Source organism: Callithrix jacchus, chromosome 7 (assembly GCF_049354715.1).
Source record: "Callithrix jacchus isolate 240 chromosome 7, calJac240_pri, whole genome shotgun sequence".
In the NCBI taxonomy this organism is placed as follows: domain Eukaryota; kingdom Metazoa; phylum Chordata; class Mammalia; order Primates; family Cebidae; genus Callithrix; species Callithrix jacchus.
Window position 1 is genome coordinate 136,697,576 of NC_133508.1, and position 26,836 is coordinate 136,724,411.

The following is a 26,836-nucleotide window of genomic DNA, read 5'->3' on the forward strand; positions in this document are numbered from 1 at the left end:
ATGATGTATTAGGAGCAGACCTCATAAGATGTTTAGGAATTAGGGGCTTAGTAATAATATTAGAAAGACTCTAAATTTTAATTGTGCTAACCATATGACCTTAGTATTGCAGGTATAGAGACAATCATGGGATAAGGATAAAGGATGCTAATTTGCCTCCATTCTAGATTACAAAATCAGGGATAAGTGATGGAAGATCATTGATTCATTAGTCAATATAGGTATCTGTTTCTTAGATAAGTGAAATTTCTCCCTAGATTGCTTTTTAGCAATGATAAATTGCAGTGATTGAAAAAAAGTTTTGACGATATTTTCTGGCAGCTTTTCTTAGAGAAACAGACTGTAGGGAAGCTGATTTCTCAATCCATAATTTTTATAATTGATACTTTGATAAAACTGTTGGTAGCTATGACAATTAACTCCTCTAGAATTATGCTAAAGTATGTTATTTGTTAAATGTATAGCAGTTAAGCAGAGTTTCTTTCAACATATTTCAATGTGGTGTACTGTTCAAATATTTTTACCAAAAGAGTTTACTTTCTATGGTATAGGAAAGCTGGAATATATGCCCCAGTAAATCTGAGAGATACCCCCTCATGGCCAATGCAAACTCAAAATTTCTTTAAGATCTCCCGTTTTAAAGTCTCATGTGACTCTCCCTCCTCCATAATACATTTATATTTGTTAATAAAATTAGTTTAATCTCTGTAAAATATCTATGAAAATTATGTTTCTTCATGACTTTGGCGATACTTAGACCATCGCTGAGTGTTGATATAGTTATAGGAATCCCAATTTTAGAAAAACATATTAAAGCATTCCTTAGTGGCCTCATTGTGAGACTATATCTGAATTGGAAGGACTTTGTGATATTAGGCAAAGATGTGCCTCTATGAAAGAAGTGATCCAAAAATGAATGAGAAGGGAAGAAAATATTTCACATAGGGGCCCTGTGCCTTGTGTGATACTTGGCATGAAGTAAGTGCTCAATCAATAGTTGTTGGCTGAGTTAATATACTTTTAAAATGCTGATCTCCGATAAAATCTAAAGGCCTAAAAAGTTATATTTGGAAGTCGAAAGGAATGGTTTTGGCTTTTATTCTTCTTAGATTGCTAGACAGCTTTTTTTAGTTACCAGGAAGTATATTCTAAAATGCTTTCAGAGTCGGGGGAAAATATCAATTTGCATATTTTGTGTTAGGGTATTTACATTCCATAATTTGCAAGACACTGAAATTTCTTGGATTGGAGATGAATAACTTATTGAGATGGCGTGGCAACCTAATTTTCTAAAATAGAGGTAATTTCTGGGCTTTTTGGCTTCACCTAATTGGGAGAAGGGTCTTACAGTAATAGCAGACTTTTTGACCTGAAGCATTTCATTGTTCCATTCATCCACTAACACTCTCAGGCTTTGTCAGAGCTATTGAGGAGCTTACTGAGCTATTGATAGCATAGCACTTTGTTTCTCTGGTGGTTTTCTTTTCTTACAGGTCCTCAATTGGGATTCCTTAACATAGGATAAGTGAGAGAGCAGAATCATTTAGGACAGTTCTGGTGCCTTAATAAAAATCTTCTCATACTCACACCAGGGTGCCGCATTTTACAGAGGAGGAAACTGCACCCTTCTAAGGAAATGACCTTGTCTGCATTCACAAAGTTAGGATTTGAACTCATAGGATTTCAGAGCCCAGGCTTTAGATCACTGACTGATAAATGTGTGTGATTGTAAACTTTTAAAGTTCAGTAAGAAAGGAGCAAGAGGAGCAGGTAACAACAAATTGTTAATATCCTAAGGCAACTGAGAAAGATGAAATGTTATTTCTTCAAAGTGGAGCTGCCTGAGTGGCCAGTATAATCTGAGTCTTGACCTAGACCCAGCAGCATGTGTTATTAGGAGACAGGGAACTTAGCGTTGAGGCAGGTGTTGCATCCCCCTTATAACAGGTACTTATCTTTCTCCCCACGTGCAGCAGAGCACTGGACATGTAAAAATGTCCTAGAAATAAAGATGTCAGCCAACTGAGCTTGATTATGTCTGTTTGTTTACCTATCTATATTAGTATGTATCTTAATTTCATCAAGTGAATATTTAGTCCAATAAGGAATATCTATTGGTTATAAAGATATATTTCCTTTTTACATGGAATCTTTGGATCTGGATCTTCTGGATTTCTTAAGATTTATTTTGGAGCAGGTACTTATTTAATTTACTTAAACAAGAAAACTCTCATTGAGAAACTCTAAGTTAACTATTAAGGTAGAATGCTAGGGAATGGCCAATGTGATGTGAATCTTAAGTTTCTGCTAGACTGTAAGTTTTCAGAGGCAGGGGCCTTCCCTCTAATATTCATCCTGTGCTCTTGGTCATGTGTCTAGGCCAATGCCTGGCACATAATAGGCACTTAAAAATAAAGATTTGTTAAATGATTGTTTAATCCTCTACCCAATTTTTTTTTCTTCCTTCTTATCAAAGGTAATAAGAAATTGTGTTTTAGTGGAGAATTGGGTGTGAAAGAGCACACATAAATAAAATTAAATGTCTTATTACTATTATTAAAAAAAAAGAGAGAGATCCAAGATGGCTGATCGCTAACAGCTCGGGATTGTAGCTCCCAGTGAAAGCGCAGAGAACGAGAGGACGCCACACTTTCAGACGAATTTTTGTCGCTCACGGACCAGAAGATTCCCAGTGGAGGAGACCCACGGGTTGCCAGCACGACTCTTGTGGCTGGCGCAGTGGTTTTGCTGGTGCCTCGGTGTGGCAGCTCTTGATGAAGAGTAAATAGGACTGGTTCCCCTTCTGACCAACATTTGGAGCTCCGGGAAGGCAGAGTCGCCTATTACGAACTCAACAAGAAAGCCAGACCGGAGATTCCCAGGCAGAAGAGCACCATCAGTCTTAACGCTGCTGTTTTGGCCGGCACAGTGGGTTGCTCAGATTCCGGCACTGGGAATCAATAAATTGGACGTCCACTCAGAAACCTAATTAGAAAGGTGGTAATTGCAAAGACGACAGATGGATAAATTTATAATGAACGGAAGAAACCAGCCTAAAAAGGCTGAGAATACCCAAAATCAGAACGCCTCTCCCTCTACAGGGGATTACAGTTCCTCATCAGCGGCGGAACAAGCCCTGATGGAAGAGGACTGTGTGCCATTAACAGAAGTAAGCTTCAGAGGGTGGATGGTAAGAAACTTCTGGGAGTTAAAAGAACTTATTCTAACCCAATGTATAAAGAAACTAAGAACTTTGAAAAAAGGTTTGACGAAATGCTAACAAGAAGACAATATAGAGAGGAATATAAATGAATTAACGGAGTTGAAAAACACAACATGAGAACTTAGCGAAATATGCACAAGTTTGAATAGCTGAATTGATCAAGCAGAAGAAAGGATATTAGAGGTCGAAGACCAACTTAATGAAATAAAACGAGAAGACAAGAGATAAAAAAGGATAAAAAGGAATGAGCAAAGTCTCCAAGAAATATGGGACTATGTGAAAAGACCTAATTTACGTTTGATAGGTGTACCTGAATGTGAGAGAGAATGAATCCAAGCTGGAAAATACTCTTCAGGATATTATTCAGGAAAACTTTCCCAACCTAGCAAAGCAGGACAGTATTCAATTCCAGATAATACAGAGAACACCACAAAGATATTCCTCAAGAAGAGCAACCCCAAGGCACATAATCGTCAGATTCACCAGGGTTGAAACAAAGGAGAAAATACTAAGGGCAGCCAGAGAGAAAGGTCAGGTTACCCACAAAGGGAAGCCTATCAGACTTATAGCAGATCTCTCAGCAAAAACCCTACAAACCAGAAGAGAGTGGGGGCCAATATTCAACATCCTTAAAGAACAGAACTTTCAGCCCAGAATTTCATATCCAGCCAAACTAAGCTTCACAGCTGAAGGAAAAAGAAAATCTTTTATGAACCAGCAAGTACTCAGAGATTTTATTATCACCAGGCCTGCTTTACAAGAGCTTCTGAAAGAAGCATTATACATAGAAAGGAACAACCAGTATTAGCCTTTCTAAAAATATACCAAAAAGTAAAGAGCATCAACATAAAGAAGAATTTACATCACTGAATGGACAAAACAGCCAGTTAACCTCAACTGGCAGTAATCCTAAATTTAAATCGACTAAATCCCCCAATCAAAAGATACAGCCAAAACCCAACGGTATGCTACATCCAGACCCATTTCACATGCAAGGATATACAAAGACTCAAAACAAATGGATGGAGAAAGATTTACCAACCAAATGGAGAGCAAAAATAAATAAATAAAAAGCAGGAGTTGCAATTCTCGCATCTGATAAAATAGATTTTAAAGCAACAAAGATATAGTGGTAAAAAGATGAATGCAACAATAAGAGCTAACGATCCTAACACCCAGATACATAAGACCTATAAAGAGACTTAGACTCCCTAGACTCCCACACAGTAATAGTGGGAGACTTCAACATCAATATTAGATAGATCAATGAGACAGAAAATTAATAAGGATATCTAGGACTTGAACTCAGATCCAGAACTTGAACTCAGATCCAGAACAAGGAAACTTAATAAACATTTATAGAGCTCTGCACTTTAAATACACAAAATATCCAGTTGTGTCAGTACCACATCACATCTACTCATAGGTTTAAATGAAATATTAATTGGCCATTATTAAGCACCATTATTGGCGTAAAAGAGGTTTTCAATACCCATTTTTAGAATAAAGCAACATTCCCGTTCTCTCTCCCACTTTCTCTTCTTTCTTCCTCTTTTTTCCATCCTTCACTCCTTTTTTCTTTCTTTCCTTCTCTTCTTTCTTTAAAAAAAATAAACAACTTAGAGGGGTCAAGATGCCCTACTAGAAACAGCTGCAGTCAGAGGCTCCCACAGGGAGGAAGGCAAATGCCAAATGATTCCTGCACCATTAACTAAGGTATTCAGGATCTCTTGACTGACCTGGCAGTTGGCATGACCCACAGAGAGCAAGGAAAAGTTAATCTAGCAGGCACATATTAAGAATCTGCAATATGCAGCAGATTTGCTGAAACATAGCTCCCCTTACTAACCCTACTCTTATGACTCTCGTGAAGTCCCTACCCTTTCTTACTATCAAGTTATCCTTGATATATTAGAGAAAAAGAAAATACAGATTAAGATGATCAAAAGGCCTTCAAGCATGAATGTAAAGATCAGGGATGTGGCTGGGTGCGGTGGCGCAAGCCTGTAATCCCAGCACTTTGGGAGGCCGAAGCAGGTGGATCACAAGGTCAAGAGATCAAGACCATCCTGGTCAACATGGTGAAACCCCATCTCTACTAAAAATACAAAAAATTAGCTGGGCATGGTGGCACATGCCTGTAGTCCCAGCTACTCGGGAGGCTGAGGCAGGAGAATTGCCTGAGCCCAGGAGGCGGAGGTTGCGGTGACCCGAGATCGTGCCATTGCACTCCAGCTTGGGTAACAAGAGCGAAACTCCGTCTCAAAAAAAAAAAAAAAAAGATCAGCAATGTTTGTCATCTCCTTAATAACAAAGGTGGTTGTACCAGACTGAGTAAATAGTGCCCCATTTTTTTGTGTCCATCCCTCCAAAAGGTAATTGTTCTCTTTTGTAGTTCGTGCCAAGTCCAGAACTATTTTAAAGCAATTCCTAAGTATTTAGCTGCACTCTCCCGCTCAAAAGTCCAAATAAGCTCTCAAAGGCCATTTGTAAGAGGTCCTAGGATAGCCAAGTGAATTCAGTGACTTCATTGTCATTTCTATTAGTAAATTTAAAAGTAAAGTTCTTGCCTTTGTAATGGACATATATTGAGAGAAATAGCATCAGAGGATCAAACTTAAATCTTAAGAGTAAAAGATCTACCCAGTCATCTTTAAACACACTTTAATCTCTAAAAAAAACCCCAGTCATTTTTAAATATTTAGTGTTAGATTAAATGTATGCACACTGGATACATTATTTTTTTTATCTTGTTGAGTTTATAAGTAATCTCATTTTATAAAATTTTTCTCCAAATTTAATTTGTTATAAAGTATTTTTAGAAGCTTAAATTTGTGGGGTATGTTCTTTTTAACAAAATAATTTCTGTATTTTATTTGCTACTCTAACCCTGTAAGAATACAGTTCTCATCTGTAATGGTTATATATAGATATTTGTGGTATAATTCCCAATATCATATTTTATCAGAAAGAAAATACTATCTTTATTCTCTTAACAAGATTCCGAAATGTTCTATCACTTTAATCTTTTTCATAAAGTTAATAAAATTATTTTAAGGTATTTTTTGTGAATTTTTTACTTTTCACATTTCAATTAATCATTTGGTTGAAAAACCTAATAACCCATATTTTTAGAGATTTATAATTTAATATTAGGTCTGTTCCTGATGGTTATGCTTGTGTAAAGATATGTTCTTGAAAGTTTAAATTTAGAAAGGTAACAAAAGTAAAATTTATAAAGCCACTTTATAATGCAAATTATTAGACTACTATGTTTCTGGATTCATTTTACCAAAAGTCAATGTTGAGTATATAAGGAGAAAACCCTCCAGCATGATTAAATGGGCCTGTGAGATGAGTGCTCCAGTGGTGATGTTAGCTAGCAGTCATATGTTCTTTAAAAATGAAATAATATTAAAAATAGTGCACGGGATGCAGTTCTAGAAATGGTCCCATGAGTCCATGATGACAGACTCTAGGTTTTATTTTCTAGCAATAATGATTGGATTTATCACTTTACTTTCCCCACCTGCCCATGTGACCTACAAACATTCACGACATGATGACCAGGATTCACAATGCAGCCAGTGCTTATGGAACCCAGTGTGTCTGTTTTGGCCCTTTTAATCATCAGACCATTCCCTAAATAACTTGGAACTGAATCAGAAAAAGCAAGCTTGATCTAACAAGAAAGGGAGGGAATGCCCTTCAGCTAGATTGGGATACCTCCAATAGATGAAGTATGACATGAATTTCATGCATCTTTTATTCATCCACTCGATGCTGCCTCCTACACTGTACTTCCTATGGATGAGAAATAACATTTGTTTATGGTAGACTTATTTTTAGTGTGTGTGTGTGTGTGTGTGTGTGTGTGTGTGTGTGTGTTTTCATTATTTCCTTTTTTCCCTCCTTCTCAGGGATCAGCAAATTTTGTTTTCACTTTTTAAGACTAATAATAATTTTAGAGAAACATACCAGCCTTAACAAAGTTTGGTCATATTTCCCTCTCAGGAAAAATAGTTTTAACTAAAAAGCAATTTAGAGTTTATTCCTTTTTTTAAGAACAAAAAAATCCTCCAAAGTATAGGAATACTGTTTTTTATAAAAATTAAAATTTTTAAAAAGGTACATGAAAGCTTTTATTTAGCCTCAAGTGCCTCAAGGAACTATGTGCTCATTGTTATTTGTATATTAAATGTATTTAATAAAGAGATTTTCCAGACAGGCTTTGTGTGGGCAACAAGGCCGTTTTATTTCTTGCTTGGGTGCAAGCCGGCCAAGTTTGAGAACGGACAGGTGAAGGGGCTAAGGTGGGAATTGGCTTTATAGGTAGGGGTAGTTTTTTTGGAGGGATGGGGGTGTTGCAGAGTAAGATTGGATACAGTGGTGGTGGGTAGGGGCAAAGAGTATACATGACCACAAGTTCAGTTACAGTGGCGGGTGGGGGTGAGGCAGAAGAGCAGTTAAGATGGCAGGATGGGTGAGAGGTATTCACATGATCATAAGAACAGTTAAGATGGCAGGGTTGGGCAAGGAGCTTGTCCAAGAAGCTCCACTGGGCAATCAGGGACAATGGCAAATGCAGGTGGTGGGTAGGAGACAATCACCTTAGGCAGGCAGAACTTTAGACTTTCAGGCTCCAGGCTTGCATATGGAGACCTGACACTCATTCGATTGTATCTCATAATAGCTACAATGTACCTGGCCCACGGTAGACCAAGGATATTTATTGACTAAATGAATAAACCTCATCTTTTTAGTTCATAATTCCCACAAAGTAGTTATCTCGGTGAGCATGAACTGCTTCAGAATTCCCTAATGTTGCCCTCTTTGTCTTTGGACTTCAATAGAAAAATTTTCAGTTGTTTTTCACATCTAATTTTCCATAACTCAAATACGATACAGTCATGTCTTACTAAATGATAGGGATATGTTCTGAAAAACATGTTTTTAGGCATTTTCATCATTGTGCAAATATTGCAGGATATGCTTACATTACCTTGTGATGTCATACTCTATTACACACCCAGGCTCTGTAGTATAGCCCGTTGTTCCGGGGCTACAAACCTATACAACATGTTATTTTGGTCCATTGAAAGACAATGGTAAATATTTGTGTATCTAGACATAGAAAAAGTACAGTAAAACTACCATATGGTCATCTTACGGAATCACTATCATATATGCAGATTGTCATTGACTGAAAGGTTGTTATGTGGCACATGACTCTACAAAGTCTTCTGAATTTGTTTGCATTTCTTACTAACTTGATTCTGCTATAGGTACACCAAACTTAAAGCTTTTGTTTAATTAAATGTAAATGACATTTGAATTACTTATAACCAGTAAAATGATTTACAGTTTTCAGATAACCCCAAAAGCTTAGCACTTCAAAATGCAGATGGTCCCTGAATTCTGATGGTTTGATTTAGGATTACTCAACTTTAAGATGGGGTTACAGTTTCTATTGAATGTGTTTGGCTTTCTCACTATCCAGAAGTTGAAAAATACTAAGTTGAATAATTGTAATTTGGAGACCATCTGCTGTGTTGCCAGCATTAAATACATTTTTGACTTAAAATACTTACATCTAACAGTGGGTTTATTGGGATGTAAGAATAGCCCAAAAAAGTATCTGAGACAGGTCTTAATCGGTTTAGTTTATTTTGGCAAGGTTAGGGACATGCGTGGAGGAAATAAACATGTAACCACAGAAACAGTCTATGGTCTGTAACTTTCTCCAAAGATGATTTTGTGGGCTTCAATATTTAAAGGAGAAAAGTGGGCTGGAGGGGAAAGAGGCAGGGTACTATTATCCACGTGTTGAAAGAGAAAAGGCACATTCTTCTCAGCCTCAGTGAATGGGCACTTAAAAAGATCAGCCACAGGTTCACCTTATCTTATCTGTAGGTATCTGCTTAGGAACAAAAGGAAAGGCAGCCTCTTGCATGACTCAGCTTTCAGCTTATTTTTTTTTTTCTTTTAGCAAAGTGAATTGGGGTCCAGATTGGAGTTTTTGTTTTCTTTCACATAGGTTAAGTCAGGAACATCCATAATTGATTGTATCCAAGGAGGTATCAAAGAAGTCAGGGTCAACAAATAAAAACAGATTTATATATTTATGTGTTTGAATAAGGAGGATTAATCATTCATTTTTTAGGACAAAATGTTTTAACAGTTTCCAAATGAATCACATTATTGTTTTTAGTTCAAACAAGAATTCTAAAGCAGTTTAAGCATCATTAAAACATCAATATAAAAAACCTTGATAATGGAGAGAGATCTCTCCCAAAAGAGCAGAGCTACACATCAGCTGCTGTGAGATGTGCAGTACTTCTCTAGCTTGTTTCTTACAGTTTTACTTCTTTCTTTAGACGTATATCTGGAATTTTTTATTAAAAATATCAGCTCTGCTTTGGTGCAATCAGTATGTCATCGGTATATTCATATCATCTCCCAGCCTGTCCAAACCACCCAAATTAGTGTAGCAAAGTCTTTTTGGAAGCTTCAGAGCTTAACTTTAATCTTAATTCCTTCTAGCCTCCAAAAATTGTTTGCTCTGTATGCAACTGAATGGTTTTGAATGTTTATATAACTGTCCCTCACCTTGTAACACTGTTTGGGACTGTGAAATGTCTTACCATTGTTAGTCTCCTATCACACTCTACCCAAGCTTATCAGCAATGCAGATTTTTCTCCCAGTGCCCACCATCTAGTCAGTGCTAGACCTACCTGATTCTGTCTCCCAGCATTTCAGTTGCTTCTTTTCAGTTTCTGTGACATCAGGAATCTGGTCTTTACCACTGTTCTTTAGTCCTTTCTTAAACTCCTTCAGTGCCTCCACTTGTCTTCTATGAAAATGCGAACAACCTGCAGGAGAAATCCCTTTAGGACCTGCCACTGCCTGCCTCTCTGTCCTTTTCTTTAGCTCTTAATCTGCTTGTTCTCTAGGTATCAACCTTAAAGAACCATAACCATCTGTAGTTCTTGAGAAACTCCAAGGCAAACATGATTTTGTGAACTAATGTCTGCAGTTTGCTTTGCATGAATGCCTTTCGCGTTTTTCTTTTCCTGAATACTTCCTTCTTTCTCCCCATTGGTATGAGTCTGTGAGGGCAAGGTCCATTTCTTCCCCCTCCTTTTTTGTTCCTAACAGATTAGATGGATGCTGAGTGGAAGCTGCTCGGTGAACGAGTGAGAACCAACCAAATCCTCCCTATTGCCTTTCATGGTTGTTTCTTTAGTCCCATTTCGGATGAACTGGTTTCCTTTCTTCTCCTCTTCTTTTGTTTCTCTCTTAGTGATTTCTACATACCTCTAACTCAGTCTTCTGCAGTACAGCTCTCCCTTGATCAAAACCCTCAGTGGATTATTATGTCTTGCAAAATCCTTTTCATGCCTTTGGAAAGTATAATTTCCATCCTTTAGTGGTCAGTCTTGAATCTGCATTTGCAGCTGCATTTCCCATGCTGCTTCTTGCCAACTCCAGACCAGCCTCTTGTCCATTCTTTTGTCACACTCTGTAGCATACTGTTTCTGTAGTTGTGTTCTTATCATACCCTCAGACAGGTGTTTCCTTGTCCTGGTCACTGCTGAGTGAATTAAAAGTGAAATGCCCTCTACCCCACATCAGAATTAATCCTCCATTTTGCATCTGTAAATACCACTGTAAGTTTTTCCTTCCATTATGGTATGTATCCCACTCCATCCCACTCCACTTTTTATTATAGCCTTTTATTATAGCCACTTTTTATTATAGACTTTGGTTTTTGCTTTACTTTTGTGTATCTGTACCTAATAGATTACAAATGCCTGGAGATAACAGCTCTATCAGTTTAACCTTGAAAGCCACAGGCAAGCTAGTCCAATCAATGGTTGATTCTATTCAATCAGTATGAATAGAGCATTTGCCTTGACTGACAGACCTGGGATTGAATTCCTAATATGCCACAAATTGCTATATAATCTCTGCCTTGTCTTTCTTCTAGTTTCCTAGCTTTTAATAGGAAGATAATACCAAATTTGTAATATGCTTATGCAGATTAAATGAAATAATGTATGGAAAGCATATAGCTTAAAACAGTGGCCCATGACAATGCCAAAAATAGTTGTGATTATTGCTGCTACTGTTACTGTAGCTATGTAGTTACTATTGTAGAAACATACTATTTTGTTTGAGCTTTTAGCATTAATGACTTTGTGTGGCCAATTTCTAGTTGAATATAACTGAAGCTAGAAATTACCCCTTAGCCTGACCATTAAATATAAAGCATTTTTTTCACTCTCTTACAGTCTTTTATCATTACTTATTTTGGCATGCCAACATTTTTCTGGCAACAAGGGTTGCTTGCTTCTTCAATTTTTCCAGTAGTAGAGGACTAAACTGCCGTCAGTATTTGTGAAAAGAAGAATTATTGCAAGCCTTAAATCCTATCTAGCCCAGCCTTTTCCATGATGTTTTGCAGTATATGAGTTGAATTTCCTATGGTTAGAGTTACTGAAACCTGCCATGTAGTGTTGGAGGGAATAATAAAACACCAGAAGGACTTCTTTAGCCTGACAGTGGGCTGTTCTCACCCTCAGGTTAACTTTTGTTGAGTAATATGTTCCATTAGAACCTGGATGGATGGCACAGTCAGAATGCATAGTCTTTGTACCAAAGAACTTAGTAAAATTGAAGTCAATTAAGGAGAAGGACATCTAATTATGCTTTTGTAAATTGTTAGGAAAGATACAGTGCAGAGCATTCTTAACTTGAATTAGGTGTTTTGTGCTTACTAGTGTTTCTTAGACTTGAAATTATGGAAGATAATTCACAATGAGGAAATACCTAATTTTTTTACCTCCCTTTTTTCTAAGATTATGAAGAACTCATCAAAGAAAGAAAAAAACCTCTGATATAATCACCAAAAAAGTTAAGAATTGATCTTACATATTTAAAGCATATATATCATTTTCTACACTGGTGAAAATAGATTAAGGAAATAGCACTAGAAATTGACTTAAGATCTAGACACTGGTGGAAGAATGACATATTGCCAGAGACTAAAATACCAAAAGAAGAGAGGAAATTAATGTCAATTCACCAACTGGTGATGTTGGTGATGGTGGTGATGAGAACATTTAGTAGACAAATTTTCAGGCCCCGTGTAAGTCAATTAATGGTCATTATTTCATGCAAGTTTTATAACAATCTCTGTGAAATGCATGTTATTACTTTTACCTTTATTTTACAGATAAAGAAACTAGGGCTTCAACAGATAATCTTACCCAATGGCACATAAGTTGTAAAAGACAGAAGTGAGACTTACAGTATTCTTAATCCCGATACTGTACTGATAAGGCTACAATCGTTCATTTTTTCTGTAGGTGATAGCGAAGTCAGAGTTCCGAGAGTGAGTTCTTAAGTTCTTCTCTAGGAACACAGTACCTGTTGGTTAGAGCAGAGCCACCAAATAAGTGGATGACCACTTCAAAGGCTTTAATGAGGGGGATTTACAGATTGACATGGAAAAACTCTTTGTAGTAAATCCTTTAGGAAGAAGAGGAAGATAGACTATGTGATTTAGATACTATGTTTCCTGAAAGCCAATTTCAGTAAAACCACTCTGTCAGTATTCCATTCCATGCCATAGCAGCTTAAACTACAAAGCCGAAGCAGAGGAGAGTAAAGGTATGGTTACAATTGGTGTGTGTACCCCTTGATCCTAGATGGAGACATTCTGTTAATAAATCCCCCCCGGCTGTGCAAATGGCGAGACTCCATCTAACAACTCAGAGGAGTGAGGCTCTCTAACGCTCCTGAAGTTTCCTAGCCTACTCAGATGCTGTTTGAGTTCGGCCTTTCAACAATTTTATTATGCCTGTGGGTGCCTATTTCCAGAATGCAAAAAATAGTTGTGATTATTGCTGTTACTGTTACTATAGCTATGATACTATTTTGTTTGAGCTTTTAGCATTAATGACTTTGTGTGTATGATAGGCACCCACAGCCTATCATTATTAGTTATTCAGTAGCATCCCATTAGACATGTTCTTTAAGATTCAGCAAGATAAGACCGGGTGGCTCAAGCCTGTAATCCCAGCACTTTGGGAGGCTGAGGTGGGTGGATCACAAGGTCAAGAGATCAAGTCCATCCCGGTCAACATGGTGAAACCCCATCTCTACTAAAAATACAAAAAAAAAAAATTAGCTGGGCATGGTGGTGCGTGCCTGTAATCCCAGCTACTCAGGAGGCTGAGGCAGGAGAATTGCCTGAACCCAGGAGGCGGAGGTTGCGGTGAGCCGAGATTGCACCATTGCATTCCAGCCTGGGTAACAAGAGTGAAACTCCATCTCAAAAAAAAAAAAAGATTCAGCAAAATAATTACCCAGAAGATTATAAATTCCCGTAAAGTATTCTCACTGATATAGTTTGACCCTACAAACAAAACAAAAGAGTGAAAAAAACACAGACACAAATGTCTCACATTGGTCATGCAAGATTTATATAATGCCAAATATCTATTATTTGAGAAATGAAAGCACACATGACTGCTGTGAAATAAGAACAGAAGTGAAATTTCATATCAGAAAAGGAGCTAATTCAAACAAGCATTGGAAGTAACACATTTTATTGGTTGTAAGACATGCGTTTTGACATTTTAGCATCTTGAAATAGGAATTCTTTCAAAAGATGGCCTCTTACAAATACTTCGTCATGAAATGATGGTAACATATAAAGCTCCTTTTAAAAATTGAGAAGAGATGATGTCATTTTTGCTCATATCTCCCTGGCATTGGATCTCCATAAAATCCAAGAGCTTTACCATGGATTACATGGCTCAGTATGATGTGGCCACTCACTGCTTCTCTAACCTCATTTCTCAGGACTTTCTCCACCTCTTTTTTTTCTCTCTCTGTTGCAACCATGCTGGTCTTTTGGTTCTTAAACCACCCAGGCACACTTCCACCTCCAGGTCGTTGCCTTTGGTGTTTCCTCACTGGGAATGTGTTTACACTGAGAATCCATGCTTCACTCCCACATCTACTTCACATTATTTATTCAAGTCACACTTATTTAGGCTTTGCCTAGCCACCTTCTCTAAAATTGCAACATCCTAACATTCCGTCTACCTTTCTGCTTCATTTTTCTCTTTAGCATTTATTACCAGCTGACAGTTCGTATTTTATTTATCTTGCTTGTAGTTTATCTCTCCCCAGTAGAGTATAAGCTCTGGTAAAAATAGGAATTTTTGTATATTTTCTTCACTACTGAATCTCTAGGTCTTAGACAAATGCCTGCTATAGACAAGGCACTTAATAAATATATGCTGAATATATGAATAGCTATAATATAAATATATAAATACTTATGTAGGAATATGCCAAATATAAAAGAATAAATCAATGGAATGCATGCTCAAAGGCTGACAAGGTAGGAAAGGAGGTAAATACTACACTAAGCCTGTCTAGTCACTCATGATCTAGGATTTGGGCATCTTGAGCTATAAACTTTCCTCTGTTACTGGCTATCTGAGTAAAGTTTACAAGTTAATCTCCTGGGCCTCCAGCTGGGACCACAGAATATGGATATTATCACCAGCCTCTCAGTTAATTGAGCCTTCTGGTAAAAACAGTTGAAAAATGAGGACCAGAACTGGAATGCTGAAGTGAATGAAGCCCTATCTTTTAACATAAATATCACCAGAAATGGTGGTTGTAACGAGAGTCTTAATACAAAAGACTTTCGAGTTAATTTTTTGTTCAGTTGTGTTCATTTTATAAATAGTGAAACTGAGCCCAGGATTTGAGAGACTTAGCCAAGGTCAAGTGCTAATTGGTGGCCAACCATAGAAATGTACTCAGCAACCCTGATTGAACCTAATGTTCTTTTTACTTTAATTAGTACACATGGTAAATACTGGTGATTAAAAACAAAAAAGAGTTACACTTAACGCTGTTTTGGTATTTTGTTCAACCTAAATTTGACAAATTCACATAATGGAAAGAATGCATAGATCGATTTCTCTCTCTTTGTGACTTAATTCAGCTTCCAGAGGAGATTGGAAAACTTGAAGATAAAGTGGAATGCGCTAATAATGCCCTGAAAGCAGATTGGGAAAGATGGAAACAAAATATGCAAAATGATATCAAGTTAGCATTTACTGATATGGCTGAGGAGAATATCCACTACTATGAACAGGTAATTAGTGTTATTTGATATTACTTCATTCTAAAGTTATATTCACGTTTACTTTTCATCTGTCCAGTGTTGACAGAGTATGTTAAAGATCCAGTGTCACATTCTGATGCCTCTCTGCTTTTGGTGAAGTTCTCAGTTACCATTGAGTTTTGTTTATCTTCAGTTTGTTGTTTTGGATTTGAATTCCTCAAAGCATTTGGTAATGCTTTCTAATGATTCTCCCAACTTCTCTTTCCTCTCTCTTTTCCATTTCTAAAGAGTTTGCAAAGGTTGTTTGCAAACAAACAGAGCAGAGGTTTGAATGAACAGAAAATCAGTTCAGGGCCTGTTCCCTATATCCTTGCTATCCCTGCCTTCTGTAACTATTCTAAAACCATCAACAAAGAAGCACACTATTCCATCAGCAGAAGAGTAACAACATCTTTTTTTAAGTTCATTTTGTTTTTCAGATGATTGTATTTTATATTTTTACAGCTAACTTTTCCTCAAAGAAGTTTTCTTCTTTACTGTAAACATAATTTTTCTTGAAAGTATATTCCAAAATAACATTTTTAACCTTATCTCTGGCTGAATTAATGAATATATGAAATTATTACATCAACAAAATTATGTTTTATAGCCGTGATCCCAGACCTTTTTGGCACCAGGGACAGGTTTCATGGAAGACAATTTTTTTATAGACCTGGGTCAGGGCACGGTTAGTTTCAGGATGAAACTGTTCTACCTCAGATCATCAGGCATTAATTAAATTGTTATAAGGAGCACTCAGAACTTAGATCTCTTCCATGGGCAGTTCACAGTAGCATTTGCGCTGATGCTGCCTCTGATCTGATAGGAAGTAGGGCTCAGGCAGTAATGCTCACCTGCGGCTCACCTCCTGCTGTGCGACTGGGTTTCTAACAGGCCAAAGACCAGTACCAGTCTGTGGCCCAGGGGCTGAGGAGTTTAAAAGAACTTTAAACTGAAATATTGTATATCTGGAAAGGTTAACTGACATTGATATTTTTATTCAAGTGAGTTAATTAAGCTCCTGCTATCACCAGACATTGTGCCTGGCCCTGGAGAGACCACAGTGTGCAAGATGAACCCAGTGCCTTTCTCATGAAGTTACCCTCAATGAAGGAAACAGTCACTTAGAAAGAGAGCATGATAAAGTGGTATAAGGTTCACTACAGAAAGATACTGCAGGGGCATATAACCTAATCTAGAAAGAATAAGGATATATTTATGCAGAGACCTGAATGATGATTAAGGAGTTGCCAGATAAGGATGCGAGAAACTGAGCTGGAGGCAGAGAAAACACATGCACAAAAGCCTAGAAGGGAGAGAGAACATGTTCAGGTAACTGAGGTTCTGTTTTGGAGGAAGAGGAGTGAAGGTAGTTTTGAATTGAAACACTAGGCTGAAGAGTGCTTTATAAATTTAGTCTTTTATCTTTCATGGGAAATGGGAACCATTGAGTAGTTTTCAGCAGGGAAGTGACAGCATCAGACTTGCCTTTTGGAAAGGCCATACATGGGTCAGAGTGGAGCAACACTGGACATGACGAGACTAGTTAGGAGGCAGCAAAGGCAGAGATGTGTGAACTGACCTAGGAGTTTCGTGTTAGTAGGCTGGAGATTAACGAACAGATCCGTGGTTTGGTTTGGTTTTTTTAACTGGGTAGAATGGAAAGATCATTTTCTATCTCTCCTTAATTTTTTATTCTGGTAACAACCGTAAGTGAATTCAAATATCTAAAGTGAATTTTGCATAAACCTCAGATTTTGAATGATATGAAGATTTCTTTTGAATAAAGCACATTTACCAACACACGAACTTATTGCCACTTAACCGTTTAAATCCATAGAATTAACCTTACCTCTCCTTTATAGTAGAATCTGTCTACACTTACATTACAGAATTGTTATGAAAGGCAACTTGTTATGAATAACAAAACAATAAAACCAGAAATTCAATTGAGATAATTTATAAGAAAATGTCTTAAATTAAAACATGCTGTTTTCTATAAATGATCATAAAACCTAAGTATATTAGGGTGTAAAAATCACATGACAAATGCACTTAATATATTTTCCTTTAAATGAACAGATCTGCCAATTTTTCTAAATTTGGATTTTTAAAAAAGTGCTCATAACTATTCCACAGAATTCCAACTAAAATGTTTGGGTTTTGACTGTACTTCTCAGATAAATATATATTTTTTTCAGTCTCATTGATTTAACTCAGTTTATACAAACATTCCTTTCTCAGAAACAGTTAAATGAGCATTGCTGAGCCATATTGCAAATTGTTTTTCACAGCGATTTCTATCAGTGTATGATGTTTTTAACTCTTTCCCTCAGTGTGTTACATTTCTAAATGTTACAAAAATACAAGTGTACTACATCTTAGATGTATAAATTTGGAGGGATTGTTGTTTCTCTTTTGTGTAACTTCTAAAGATCCTTATAGCTCCAGTTATTTGTTGAATTTTTTCCTGAGTGAAAAACTTTTTGACAGATTTGGCACATCAGTTCAGTAAAACAAAATCAGGAAGTTGGAGTCCTTAAGCGATCAAGGATTCGTAGCAGAAAGATTAAGTCCTAAACAGCAATAACCTGCCATTAACTATTAACTTCAGAATATCCCAGCTATACAGGGAAGTGAAATGTTCCAGAGGCCATTCATTCCCTGTTTAATTTAATCATTCTAATGGAAATACTTTTTTCTTTTTTTTTTTTTTTTTTTGAGATGGAGTTTCGCTCTTGTTACCCAGGCTGGAGTGCAATGGCGCGATCTCGGCTCACCACAACCTCCGCCTCCTGGGTTCAGGCAATTCTCCTGCCTCAGCCTCCTTGGAAATACTTTTTTCATCTGTATTCCCAAAAGGGTCTGTTCTTAGTGTAATGGATGAAACAGGGTATGTACATTTGTCTTTGGACTTACATGTCTGGAGTTCTGGTCACAGATTGTTAGAAATTAAAACTTACATATCAAAGTGGCAGAAGGAAATCAGATTATAAATATGAGGTGGCTGGGCACGGTGGCTCAAGCCTGTAATCCCAGCACTTTGGGAGGCCGAGGCGGGTGGATCACGAGGTCAAGAGATCGAGACCATCCTGGTCAACATGGTGAAACCCCGTCTCTACTAAAAATACAAAAAATTAGCTGGGCATGGTGGCGCACGCCTGTAATCCCAGCTACTCAGGAGGCTGAGGCAGGAGAATTGCCTGAACCCAGGAGGCAGAGGTTGCGGTGAGCTGAGATTGTGCCATTGCACTCCAGCCTGGGTAACAAGAGCGTAATTCCGTCTCAAAAAAAAAAAAAAAATGAGGTAAGGGTCTGTATCCAACTCCAGTTATTACAATATTGTACAATAATTGTGTCATGTTATACTTAGAGGCATTAATTATATCTAAAGTACATGTAATAATCATTGTCATGTTGTACTTAGATGTATGAATTTATTGGGAAATAGTTGATTCTAAATCCATAACAGGTGTCTCAAACTAAACTTTGCTAGGTAAAATGAGGTTATTCCCATTTTGTTCTATGTGACCAATAATTAAGGATAAATGTGTTGAGTCTTTAACAAATGGATAAAATGAACAATCCAGGTGAGCAGGGTGAATACTGTCAGAGTACATTGATACCCAAGTAACCAAGGAAAATGACTTCCTGCTAATGTGAAGGGATTGTAAAAAAATAAAATAGGACATACAGGGCATGGATGTTTCCTAACTGCTTTCTTGAAGGTGCAAGAGAAAAGCTGTTTTGTTGCCGTCAGTGCTGATGATGCTAATGGCAGAGGCTTGAGAGCAAGTGATTTCTGGCTGGTCTTATACATTGGAAGCATGCATTCCTCTCAAAGCTCATTTTAATATCATTGAATTCACTTGGCTATCCTCTGTCCTCTTTCAATTAGACTTTGAGGGTTTATTTGGACATTCTGGCAGGAAATGCAGCTATTTAGGAATTGCTTTAGAATAACTCTGGACTTGGCAAGAACTATTAATATAAAAGAGAATGATTACCTTTTGGGGTGATGAGCACAAAAAATGGGGAACCATCTACCCATTCTAGTGAAATCACCTTTATTATTAAGGAGGTGACAGCTCTGATGTCCTTTTGGTCACTTAATGTCTTTGTTTTCTTTGTCTAGAACACATCAAGGACAAGGTTGATAGTTGGAAAGGGTAGGGAATTCAAAAGAGAGTTATGATAAAGGTAGGGTTAGTAAAGGGAGCTATGTTCAAGTGTGTCTATAGCACCTAGCAGATTCTTATATGTGCCGGCTAAATTAACATCTCTGAGTGCCTGCTGTGATCCGGCCCTGCTCTGTGTCTCACATGTGGCATCTCACATGACCTTCTCTGTAACTCTTGGGAATAGTGTTCTTCTCTCTCTGCAGTCTTGCTGGCCTATTTCTACTGTTGATTTTTTGCTAAATTATGCTGTTTGTAGTTACGTGAATATGATAAAGGAATATGGTTTATTCCTTTGCATAGTTTAGGTTATAGTTCATTCCTTTGAATATTTTATTTAATTAATTAATTAATTTTTTTTTTATTGAGATGGGGTTTTGCTCTTGTTACCCAGGCTGGAGTGCAATGGCGCGATCTCGGCTCACCGCAACCTCCGCCCCCTGGGTTCAGGCAATTCTCCTGCCTCAGCCTCCTGAGTAGCTGGGATTACAGGCACGCGCCACCATGCCCAGCTAATTTTTTGTATTTTTTAGTAGAGATGTGGTTTCACCATGTTGACCAGGATGGTCTCGATATCTTGACCTCGTGATCCACCCGCCTCGGCCTCCCAAAGTGCTGGGATTACAGGCGTGAGCCACCGCACCCAGCCCAGTTTATTTTAAAATTATTAGTAGATATATGTAAGTGCTTGTTTTATTGTCTTATTTTTCTGGTTATAAAATTAATACAGGCTTACTGAAAACAAACAATTACAGCAAGTAAAGCTCCATAAAAAAAATGTGTGATGAACATAAAGAATACCCATATAATCCTTTCTCCTAGGGATTGGTTTATTTGGACATTTTACCTAAACTTTTACTACGTAAAATGATGTTATTCCCATTTTGTTCTGTATCACCAATAATTAAGGATAAATGTGTCTTTAACAAATGAATAACAAATGGATAAAATTAACAGTCCAGGTGAGCAGGGTTATAATTAAATATAATTATAGAAAATAATTTGCTGTTTTACGATTAAATTACTGTTAGATTTTCTGCATGGCTCTTTAGAATGTGTCATAAAAACACATATGTTTACTAATTTATTTTGTGTCATAATGATTAAAATGAATATATATGGGCAGCCCCCTGGCACCAAGCAGCCTGAAAGTGCCCCAGCCCAGAAGCTGAGCTAAAATGAATATATATGATTTTGAGTTCCATATTTTTCATTTCTTTCACATCATAGCGTAATAATTTTCTAATGATACCTCATACTGATGTATGATGATTTATTAGTTTAGATAATTAATAGTTGAACATTTGTGTTTTTTCTTTCACAGCTATACGATTGAAAATAATTATAAATATTAGCTTTTTAAAAACTTGCTTGGTAAGAATTTCAAGAAATAAGCAGGTTTATGATTATTGTATTTCTTGTGCCATCAATCTTATTTAGGAATGTCCGTTGCCTCATGTAAAATTATTCATTTGAGATTCTGTTATCAGAGTCCTGTGCTAAGCACTGGGGTGGCAGCGATGGAAGAGGTGATCCATGTTCACATTGAAATCTTGCTGTTAAGAGGCTAAAGTTGATTAGGGAAGAATAATATATAAAAATATTTATTCATTTATAATAATTACAGCCCTAAAGTTATGTTTTTTCTATTGACTAAATATTTAAATTAGTTTTATTTACTTGTTTGTAATGGACAGACTTAATAGAAGGTTCTCTTCTGAGCAGATAACACAAATATATGTATTTGTATGGACATCTAGAAAGCAGAAAAACTATAGCAAAGGAAATTTTCTGGAAGATAAATGAGGAAAAGAAAACCATTACAAGGGTGTATCATCTAGCCCAATGAACAGTACTACTAATGTTTTCTCAAAATCCAAGTCTAGTTATTTATGGCTCATTTAAAAATTGCAGAAATTTTATAAAAGTAGATCTTATAGCAGTCTTCTACAAACTAAGTATGAATAAGCATTTTGTGTCCAGAAGGTTCTTCAAATGTAGTTTTGCTTATTTAGGAATTTATTGCTTGTTGTTTTGGGAAAATGGTGAAATAAATTCTAGTGAAAGCATTGTTTGTTTTAAACTTAAGAGTATATTACATGCTTAGGAACACTTCGTATATTTTGTAAATATTTACTAGAAAATATCCTTGTCCAAATTAGGACAATTCCCAAGTATTCTGACCTTGAGGTTAATCTGTATTGATAATGATGATAAAACTGCTACCTAGGCAATATTTGGATAGATGCCATTTAAATTCCTATCAGAAATTGCATTCTATTCAAAGCTGAAAAATCAGAAAAATTATTGACTTGTGCTCATCTGTGAGTTGAATGGAGCAATGAAGGGAATAGTTTCCCTAGACTTAATTCTAACTAACAAATAACTGTTATCTTAACATGACAGTTCCATTAGGAGACAGTACTTTTTCTTTTTCTTTTTTCTTTTCTTTTTTTGAGACGGAGTTTCGCTCTTGTTACCCACGCCGGAGTGCAATGGCACAATCTCGGCTCATCGCAACCTCCGCCTCCTGGGTTTAGGCAATTCTCTTGCCTCAGCCTCCTGAGTAGCTGGGATTACAGGCACGCGCCACCATGCCCAGCTAATTTTTTGTATTTATAGTAAAGACGGGGTTTCACCATGTTGACCAGGATGGTCTCGATCTCTTGACCTCGAGATCCACCCGTCTTGGCCTCCCAAAGTGCTGGAATTACAGGCTTGAGCCACCGCGCCCAGCCATTGACAGTACTTTTTAAAATCTGGGAGGTGAAAGCAGAGGAAGGAAAACTTGGCCATTCTCAGTCATATTTCCTAGAATTTAGTCAAGTAGCTTAAAAAAACTAGATAAAAGTTAGTTATACTTTCAAAATCATAGACTCTAAATGAGACTATGACTTGAGAGAAATGGACAATTCTAAAAATTGAAAAGAATGAAGCAGGTAAAGAATCTGACACAATTATACCTGTGGAGCATGGAAACAAAGACGATAGAGGGAAACAGTCAAGGATGAATACAGAAAAAAAACAGGCAATGTCAGGGAGAGCATATGTCAGGAAGAAGAGAGTTTTGGGGGAAAAAATGTGAAGAGCTTCCAAACAGCCCCATAGTCAAATGGTAGTAGGTATGAGGAGCCTCTTTGGAAGCACCAAAATTAGGAATTAATATGTTATCAAAAAATTAATAAATGAATTCCTAGTGGAAACTGTGTAATGGAAACTAGGAAAACAGAGCTATCTCATTTCTATTTCACTGCTGTTTTCTCCATGAAGGTGAATGAAAGTAAAAGATGAAAGGGTTAGGCAAATACAAATAAAATCAAGTACATTTGAAGAGGTAATAAAACAAAAACTATCCATTGCCACAAAACGAGATGGCTCGGTGTATTCTTTTTTTCAGTGTGTAGTGCAAAAGCCAGCCCTCTACCAACCTGAAAGCCGTGCCCCAGTTAAAACCCTTAATTCTCAGTTTACTCATGGAAGGAATATTGACAGACCTTCACTTACCCAGGAGAAGCCCAGGCCATGTTACTTTCCTAGATGAGCACTAAAATTACTCCCTCAGAGCAGATTTTCAGCAATACTGGAACAATGTTTCCAATGTAGTTAACCTCCTCTGTAATTTCTGATACACACCATACACAGTCACCTAACCCTGCTCAGCCCTTTGTCAACAGCCTGTCTTAGAGAGAGCAGGATGGATGTGATAGAGGAGTTACCCAGATAGAGTTGTTTAGCATAGTTTTCAGTCTAAGAAATGACAGGTAGTATTTGAGTGTTTCTTTAAATTGTTGAAACAGAGGTGTAATAGATGGTCTGTATTGAATCACTTTTTTTTTTATGTTGGCCATAAAAAAGGCTCCTAGGCTGAATCTCTGTCAAGAAGCACCTTCTTTCAAGTTAAATTCTCTTTCCTTACTATGAAAACAAAGAAGTTGACTAGAGCTGGAATAATCCAGAGTCATCCAGGACAGGGAATTTTGAATCCGTGTCAAGGTGTGTTTCCTTTTACAATCATGTCTCCTAATAGTTACTAAAACCTGACCTAAGCCTGACCTAAACCCTAGACCCCAAAAGACAGATGCCCTGATGGTGCTAATAGGGACCTTCAGAAAAGAGCAGTCTGTATCTTTGGGACTGTGAAGAATATCTCAGCACTACATTATACACCCTACAATGGAATAGATTCCAGTTACGTGTCTATATTTCTGGCAAAGCAAACACACCATCTTGAGAGGATAAGAAGCTTAGAAGTTTACTCAGTCTAGCCATTTTTATACCAGTTAACTTTTCCAATTTGTTACATCCTTGTACCTACATTATCTACTATCTTATTCATTGGAAAGTGCTCACTGAAAGCCTGAATGCATTAAGAAATTCAGGTTACGTCATGCTACTTTTCTGTGGATCATCTAATATACTTAGGGATGATCCTCAAAAGGAAAACAACTCTTCATCTCCTTAATGCTATTAAACGGCAATACATTGAATACAGTGTTTTCCTTGTGTTTCAAGAGACCAACATTATTATTATTTAATGGCTAATCTTGCCCTTTTTACCAAATATATCACTTTTTTGTTGAGCAATCAGTTCTCATTTCAAATAGAGTCTAAAGGCACATAGAAAAGATCAGAGCAATAGATACAGAGATGGAATAACCTCCTATAATTCTAGAACACCTTTGAAGACAAGCTACAGTAGACTCCAAGAAACTGCCTTCTCAAGATTGACACGTTATTACCAGGAAATTTGGGTAAGTGAAGAAGCAAGAATTGTAAGGTGAACTCAGGGAATCTACATTTAAGATATTTCACAAATAACTTTTTTAAAATTGACTATAATAAATGTCAGAGGAAGTCCCTGGGCACAGTTCTTTGGGTCTTTAATTACTGCATATTTGTGGTATAGATGATCCCAATCATTTACTTCCCCTGATTGAGTATGGCAACATGATAGCCGGATTCCTTCCATTTAGCTTAAACTGTTTCGTTTTGTTGGAGAAGGTTGGAAGTAAGTCTTAGCATGTTTAAGTTTCTAAGAAATTCTTAGGAAAGAAACCTATTCACCTTTCTTTATCCTCTCATATCTCAAATTTACTTGCTCCACAGAAGCCATTTATGGAGTAAATGTTCTGAAATGTTCTCTGGAAAACAGAGGGAAAACGCATGATAGAGAGATAAGATTTTTAATGCTCATTAGCCTGTTCATTTTAACACCACTTGAATGAGCTTAGGTAACCATGAGGTCTTGACAGAGTAGATTTTAATTCCACATGACTTAAAACACTGCTCTCTTTGAACTTACGTCTGCGTAATTTGATGCAACTTTTCACTGATACTGAGATGAATATTGCCCTACCATAGCAAATAAGAAGGTAAATATTATCTTCTATGTTGTTGATAAGGTCCTGCTTTCACATTCCAAGAGGTAAATCTAACTAGTTTTTTTCTGCAGGAATCTATGGCTATAGCTCATTTTCATATTTCCATCTAATTGTGAACCTCTTTTATTATGTGTTATGTAAGTCTTAAATATTTTTGTTGTTTTACAGGTTTTTTGCATTTTTTTTTTTTCCCTGAGATGGAGTCTTGCTCTGTTACCCAGGCTGGAGCACAGTACTACAATCTCAGCTCACTGCAGCCTCTGCCTCCCAGGTTCAAATGATTCTCCTGCCTCAGCCTCCCAAGTAGCTGGGATTATAGACACCTACCACCATACCTAGATAATTTTTTGTATTTTTAGTAGAGACCAGGTTCCATCATGTTGGCCAGGCTGGTCTCAAACTCCTGACCTCAAGTAATCTGCCTGCCTGGGCCTTCCAGAGTGCTGGGATTATAGGTGTGAGCCACAGCACCCAGCCAGGTTTCTGCAGTCTTAAAAACTTCTATTGAAAATATTCTCATCAGTCCCCTTTATTCTGTAATGTAATTTGTTCTTAGTTATCTGTGCAAATAAAATGAGCTTAGGTGTGAAATAGACAGTTGTATCATGGTATAGTCTGTGCTTCTTCCCATCCTTTGGGCTACGTAAGTTTTTATGTAGTTAGTCAGGGATTTGAATAGATGGACATTACACATTATAGTGAAATTATTTCTAAAAATGTCTACTTTGTGAATCAAGGACATTCTGCTTATTGTACTTTGTAAATGGCAGACTACATACTATGGGCCAATATAATAGTTTCTGTATAGAAAAGGAAGAAATGATTTAAACACACACACACACACACACACACGCTGTATTAAATCACATCTTAACTAAGAAAGGTGGGTCTTCTAATGAAAATAATTAAAGTTGGATATCACAGTGTCCGCATTTGTTAATTATAATATTCAAATCATGTCCTCTCAATATGCCCAGTTTGCTAATCTGCCAAATAGAGGTACTCCTCCCTTCCCCCACACTCCTCCCTTCCCCATTCACATACACCCCTCACAAATCTTTAGGAGAATAAAACTGGAACACATATATAACATGCTATGAAATGTGTTTAAACATCGTAGTTGCACCTTAATAATCTTCTAATAATCCAAAGATAAATGTGCTCATGTGCTTACACAAAAACAGGTAAGCTTGATGTCTGAAGTGTCTAACATTAAACTGGATAAACTTCATGTAATTGGCTCAGTTATAAGTAAACAACAGTGATGTGGTATAGAAAAAGTATGCGTTTGTAAGGATATGGATTCAAATTTTGACTTTTATATTAATTTCTTCTATAAAGATTTTTAATATATTAGATCTTTGAGGGCCCCAATTTTCCCATGTATAAAAATGAGGGAAATGAATAAATTTTATCTAAAGCCCCATCTGTCTTTATCAGATCTTGAGTTAGACATCTACAGAATAATAAAAAAAAGGGACCACAAGATGGCGTTTGTAGCTAATGAGTCCTTTTGCATTATCTGTGTTGCAGCCATTTAAATATTTGCAATAATTACAAATACAACTTATCACTTACATTCTTGAAAGATATGTAAAAATAATTTTTAGAAAAGTAATATGCAAATCCTGTTATTTTTAAGTTATTGGTATTTCTAAAATTGTAAATTCGCAGATGATTGATTCTCAGAAGCTGAATTTATAGTTTTCCAAAAATGTAATTTAATGAATAATTTTGAGCTATTGAAAAATAATAGAAGTACCTTTTGACTGACAATATAAACTCTAATTGCCAGATTTATTACATTTCAGAATTTGAAAATATGTAGTTCCTGAAAGTTTTCGTTAGTGTTTCAAA

At 36.8% G+C, this 26,836-nt stretch overlaps 1 protein-coding gene across 3 annotated transcripts in view; it reads left to right on the forward strand.

The window, feature by feature from the left end:
• SNX7 (sorting nexin 7) overlaps window positions 1–26,836 on the forward strand; it is a 112,110-nt gene that overhangs the window by 73,734 nt on the left and 11,540 nt on the right. For 2 of the 3 annotated variants that reach the window (XM_009001763.4, XM_002751089.5), the window contains exon 8: window positions 15,259–15,411. The exons of the other annotated variant lie outside the window; for it this stretch is intronic. In XM_009001763.4, coding sequence (XP_009000011.1) covers window positions 15,259–15,411 — 153 coding nt within the window. The remainder of the gene's footprint in view (window positions 1–15,258; window positions 15,412–26,836) is intronic. 3 annotated transcript variants of the gene reach the window in all.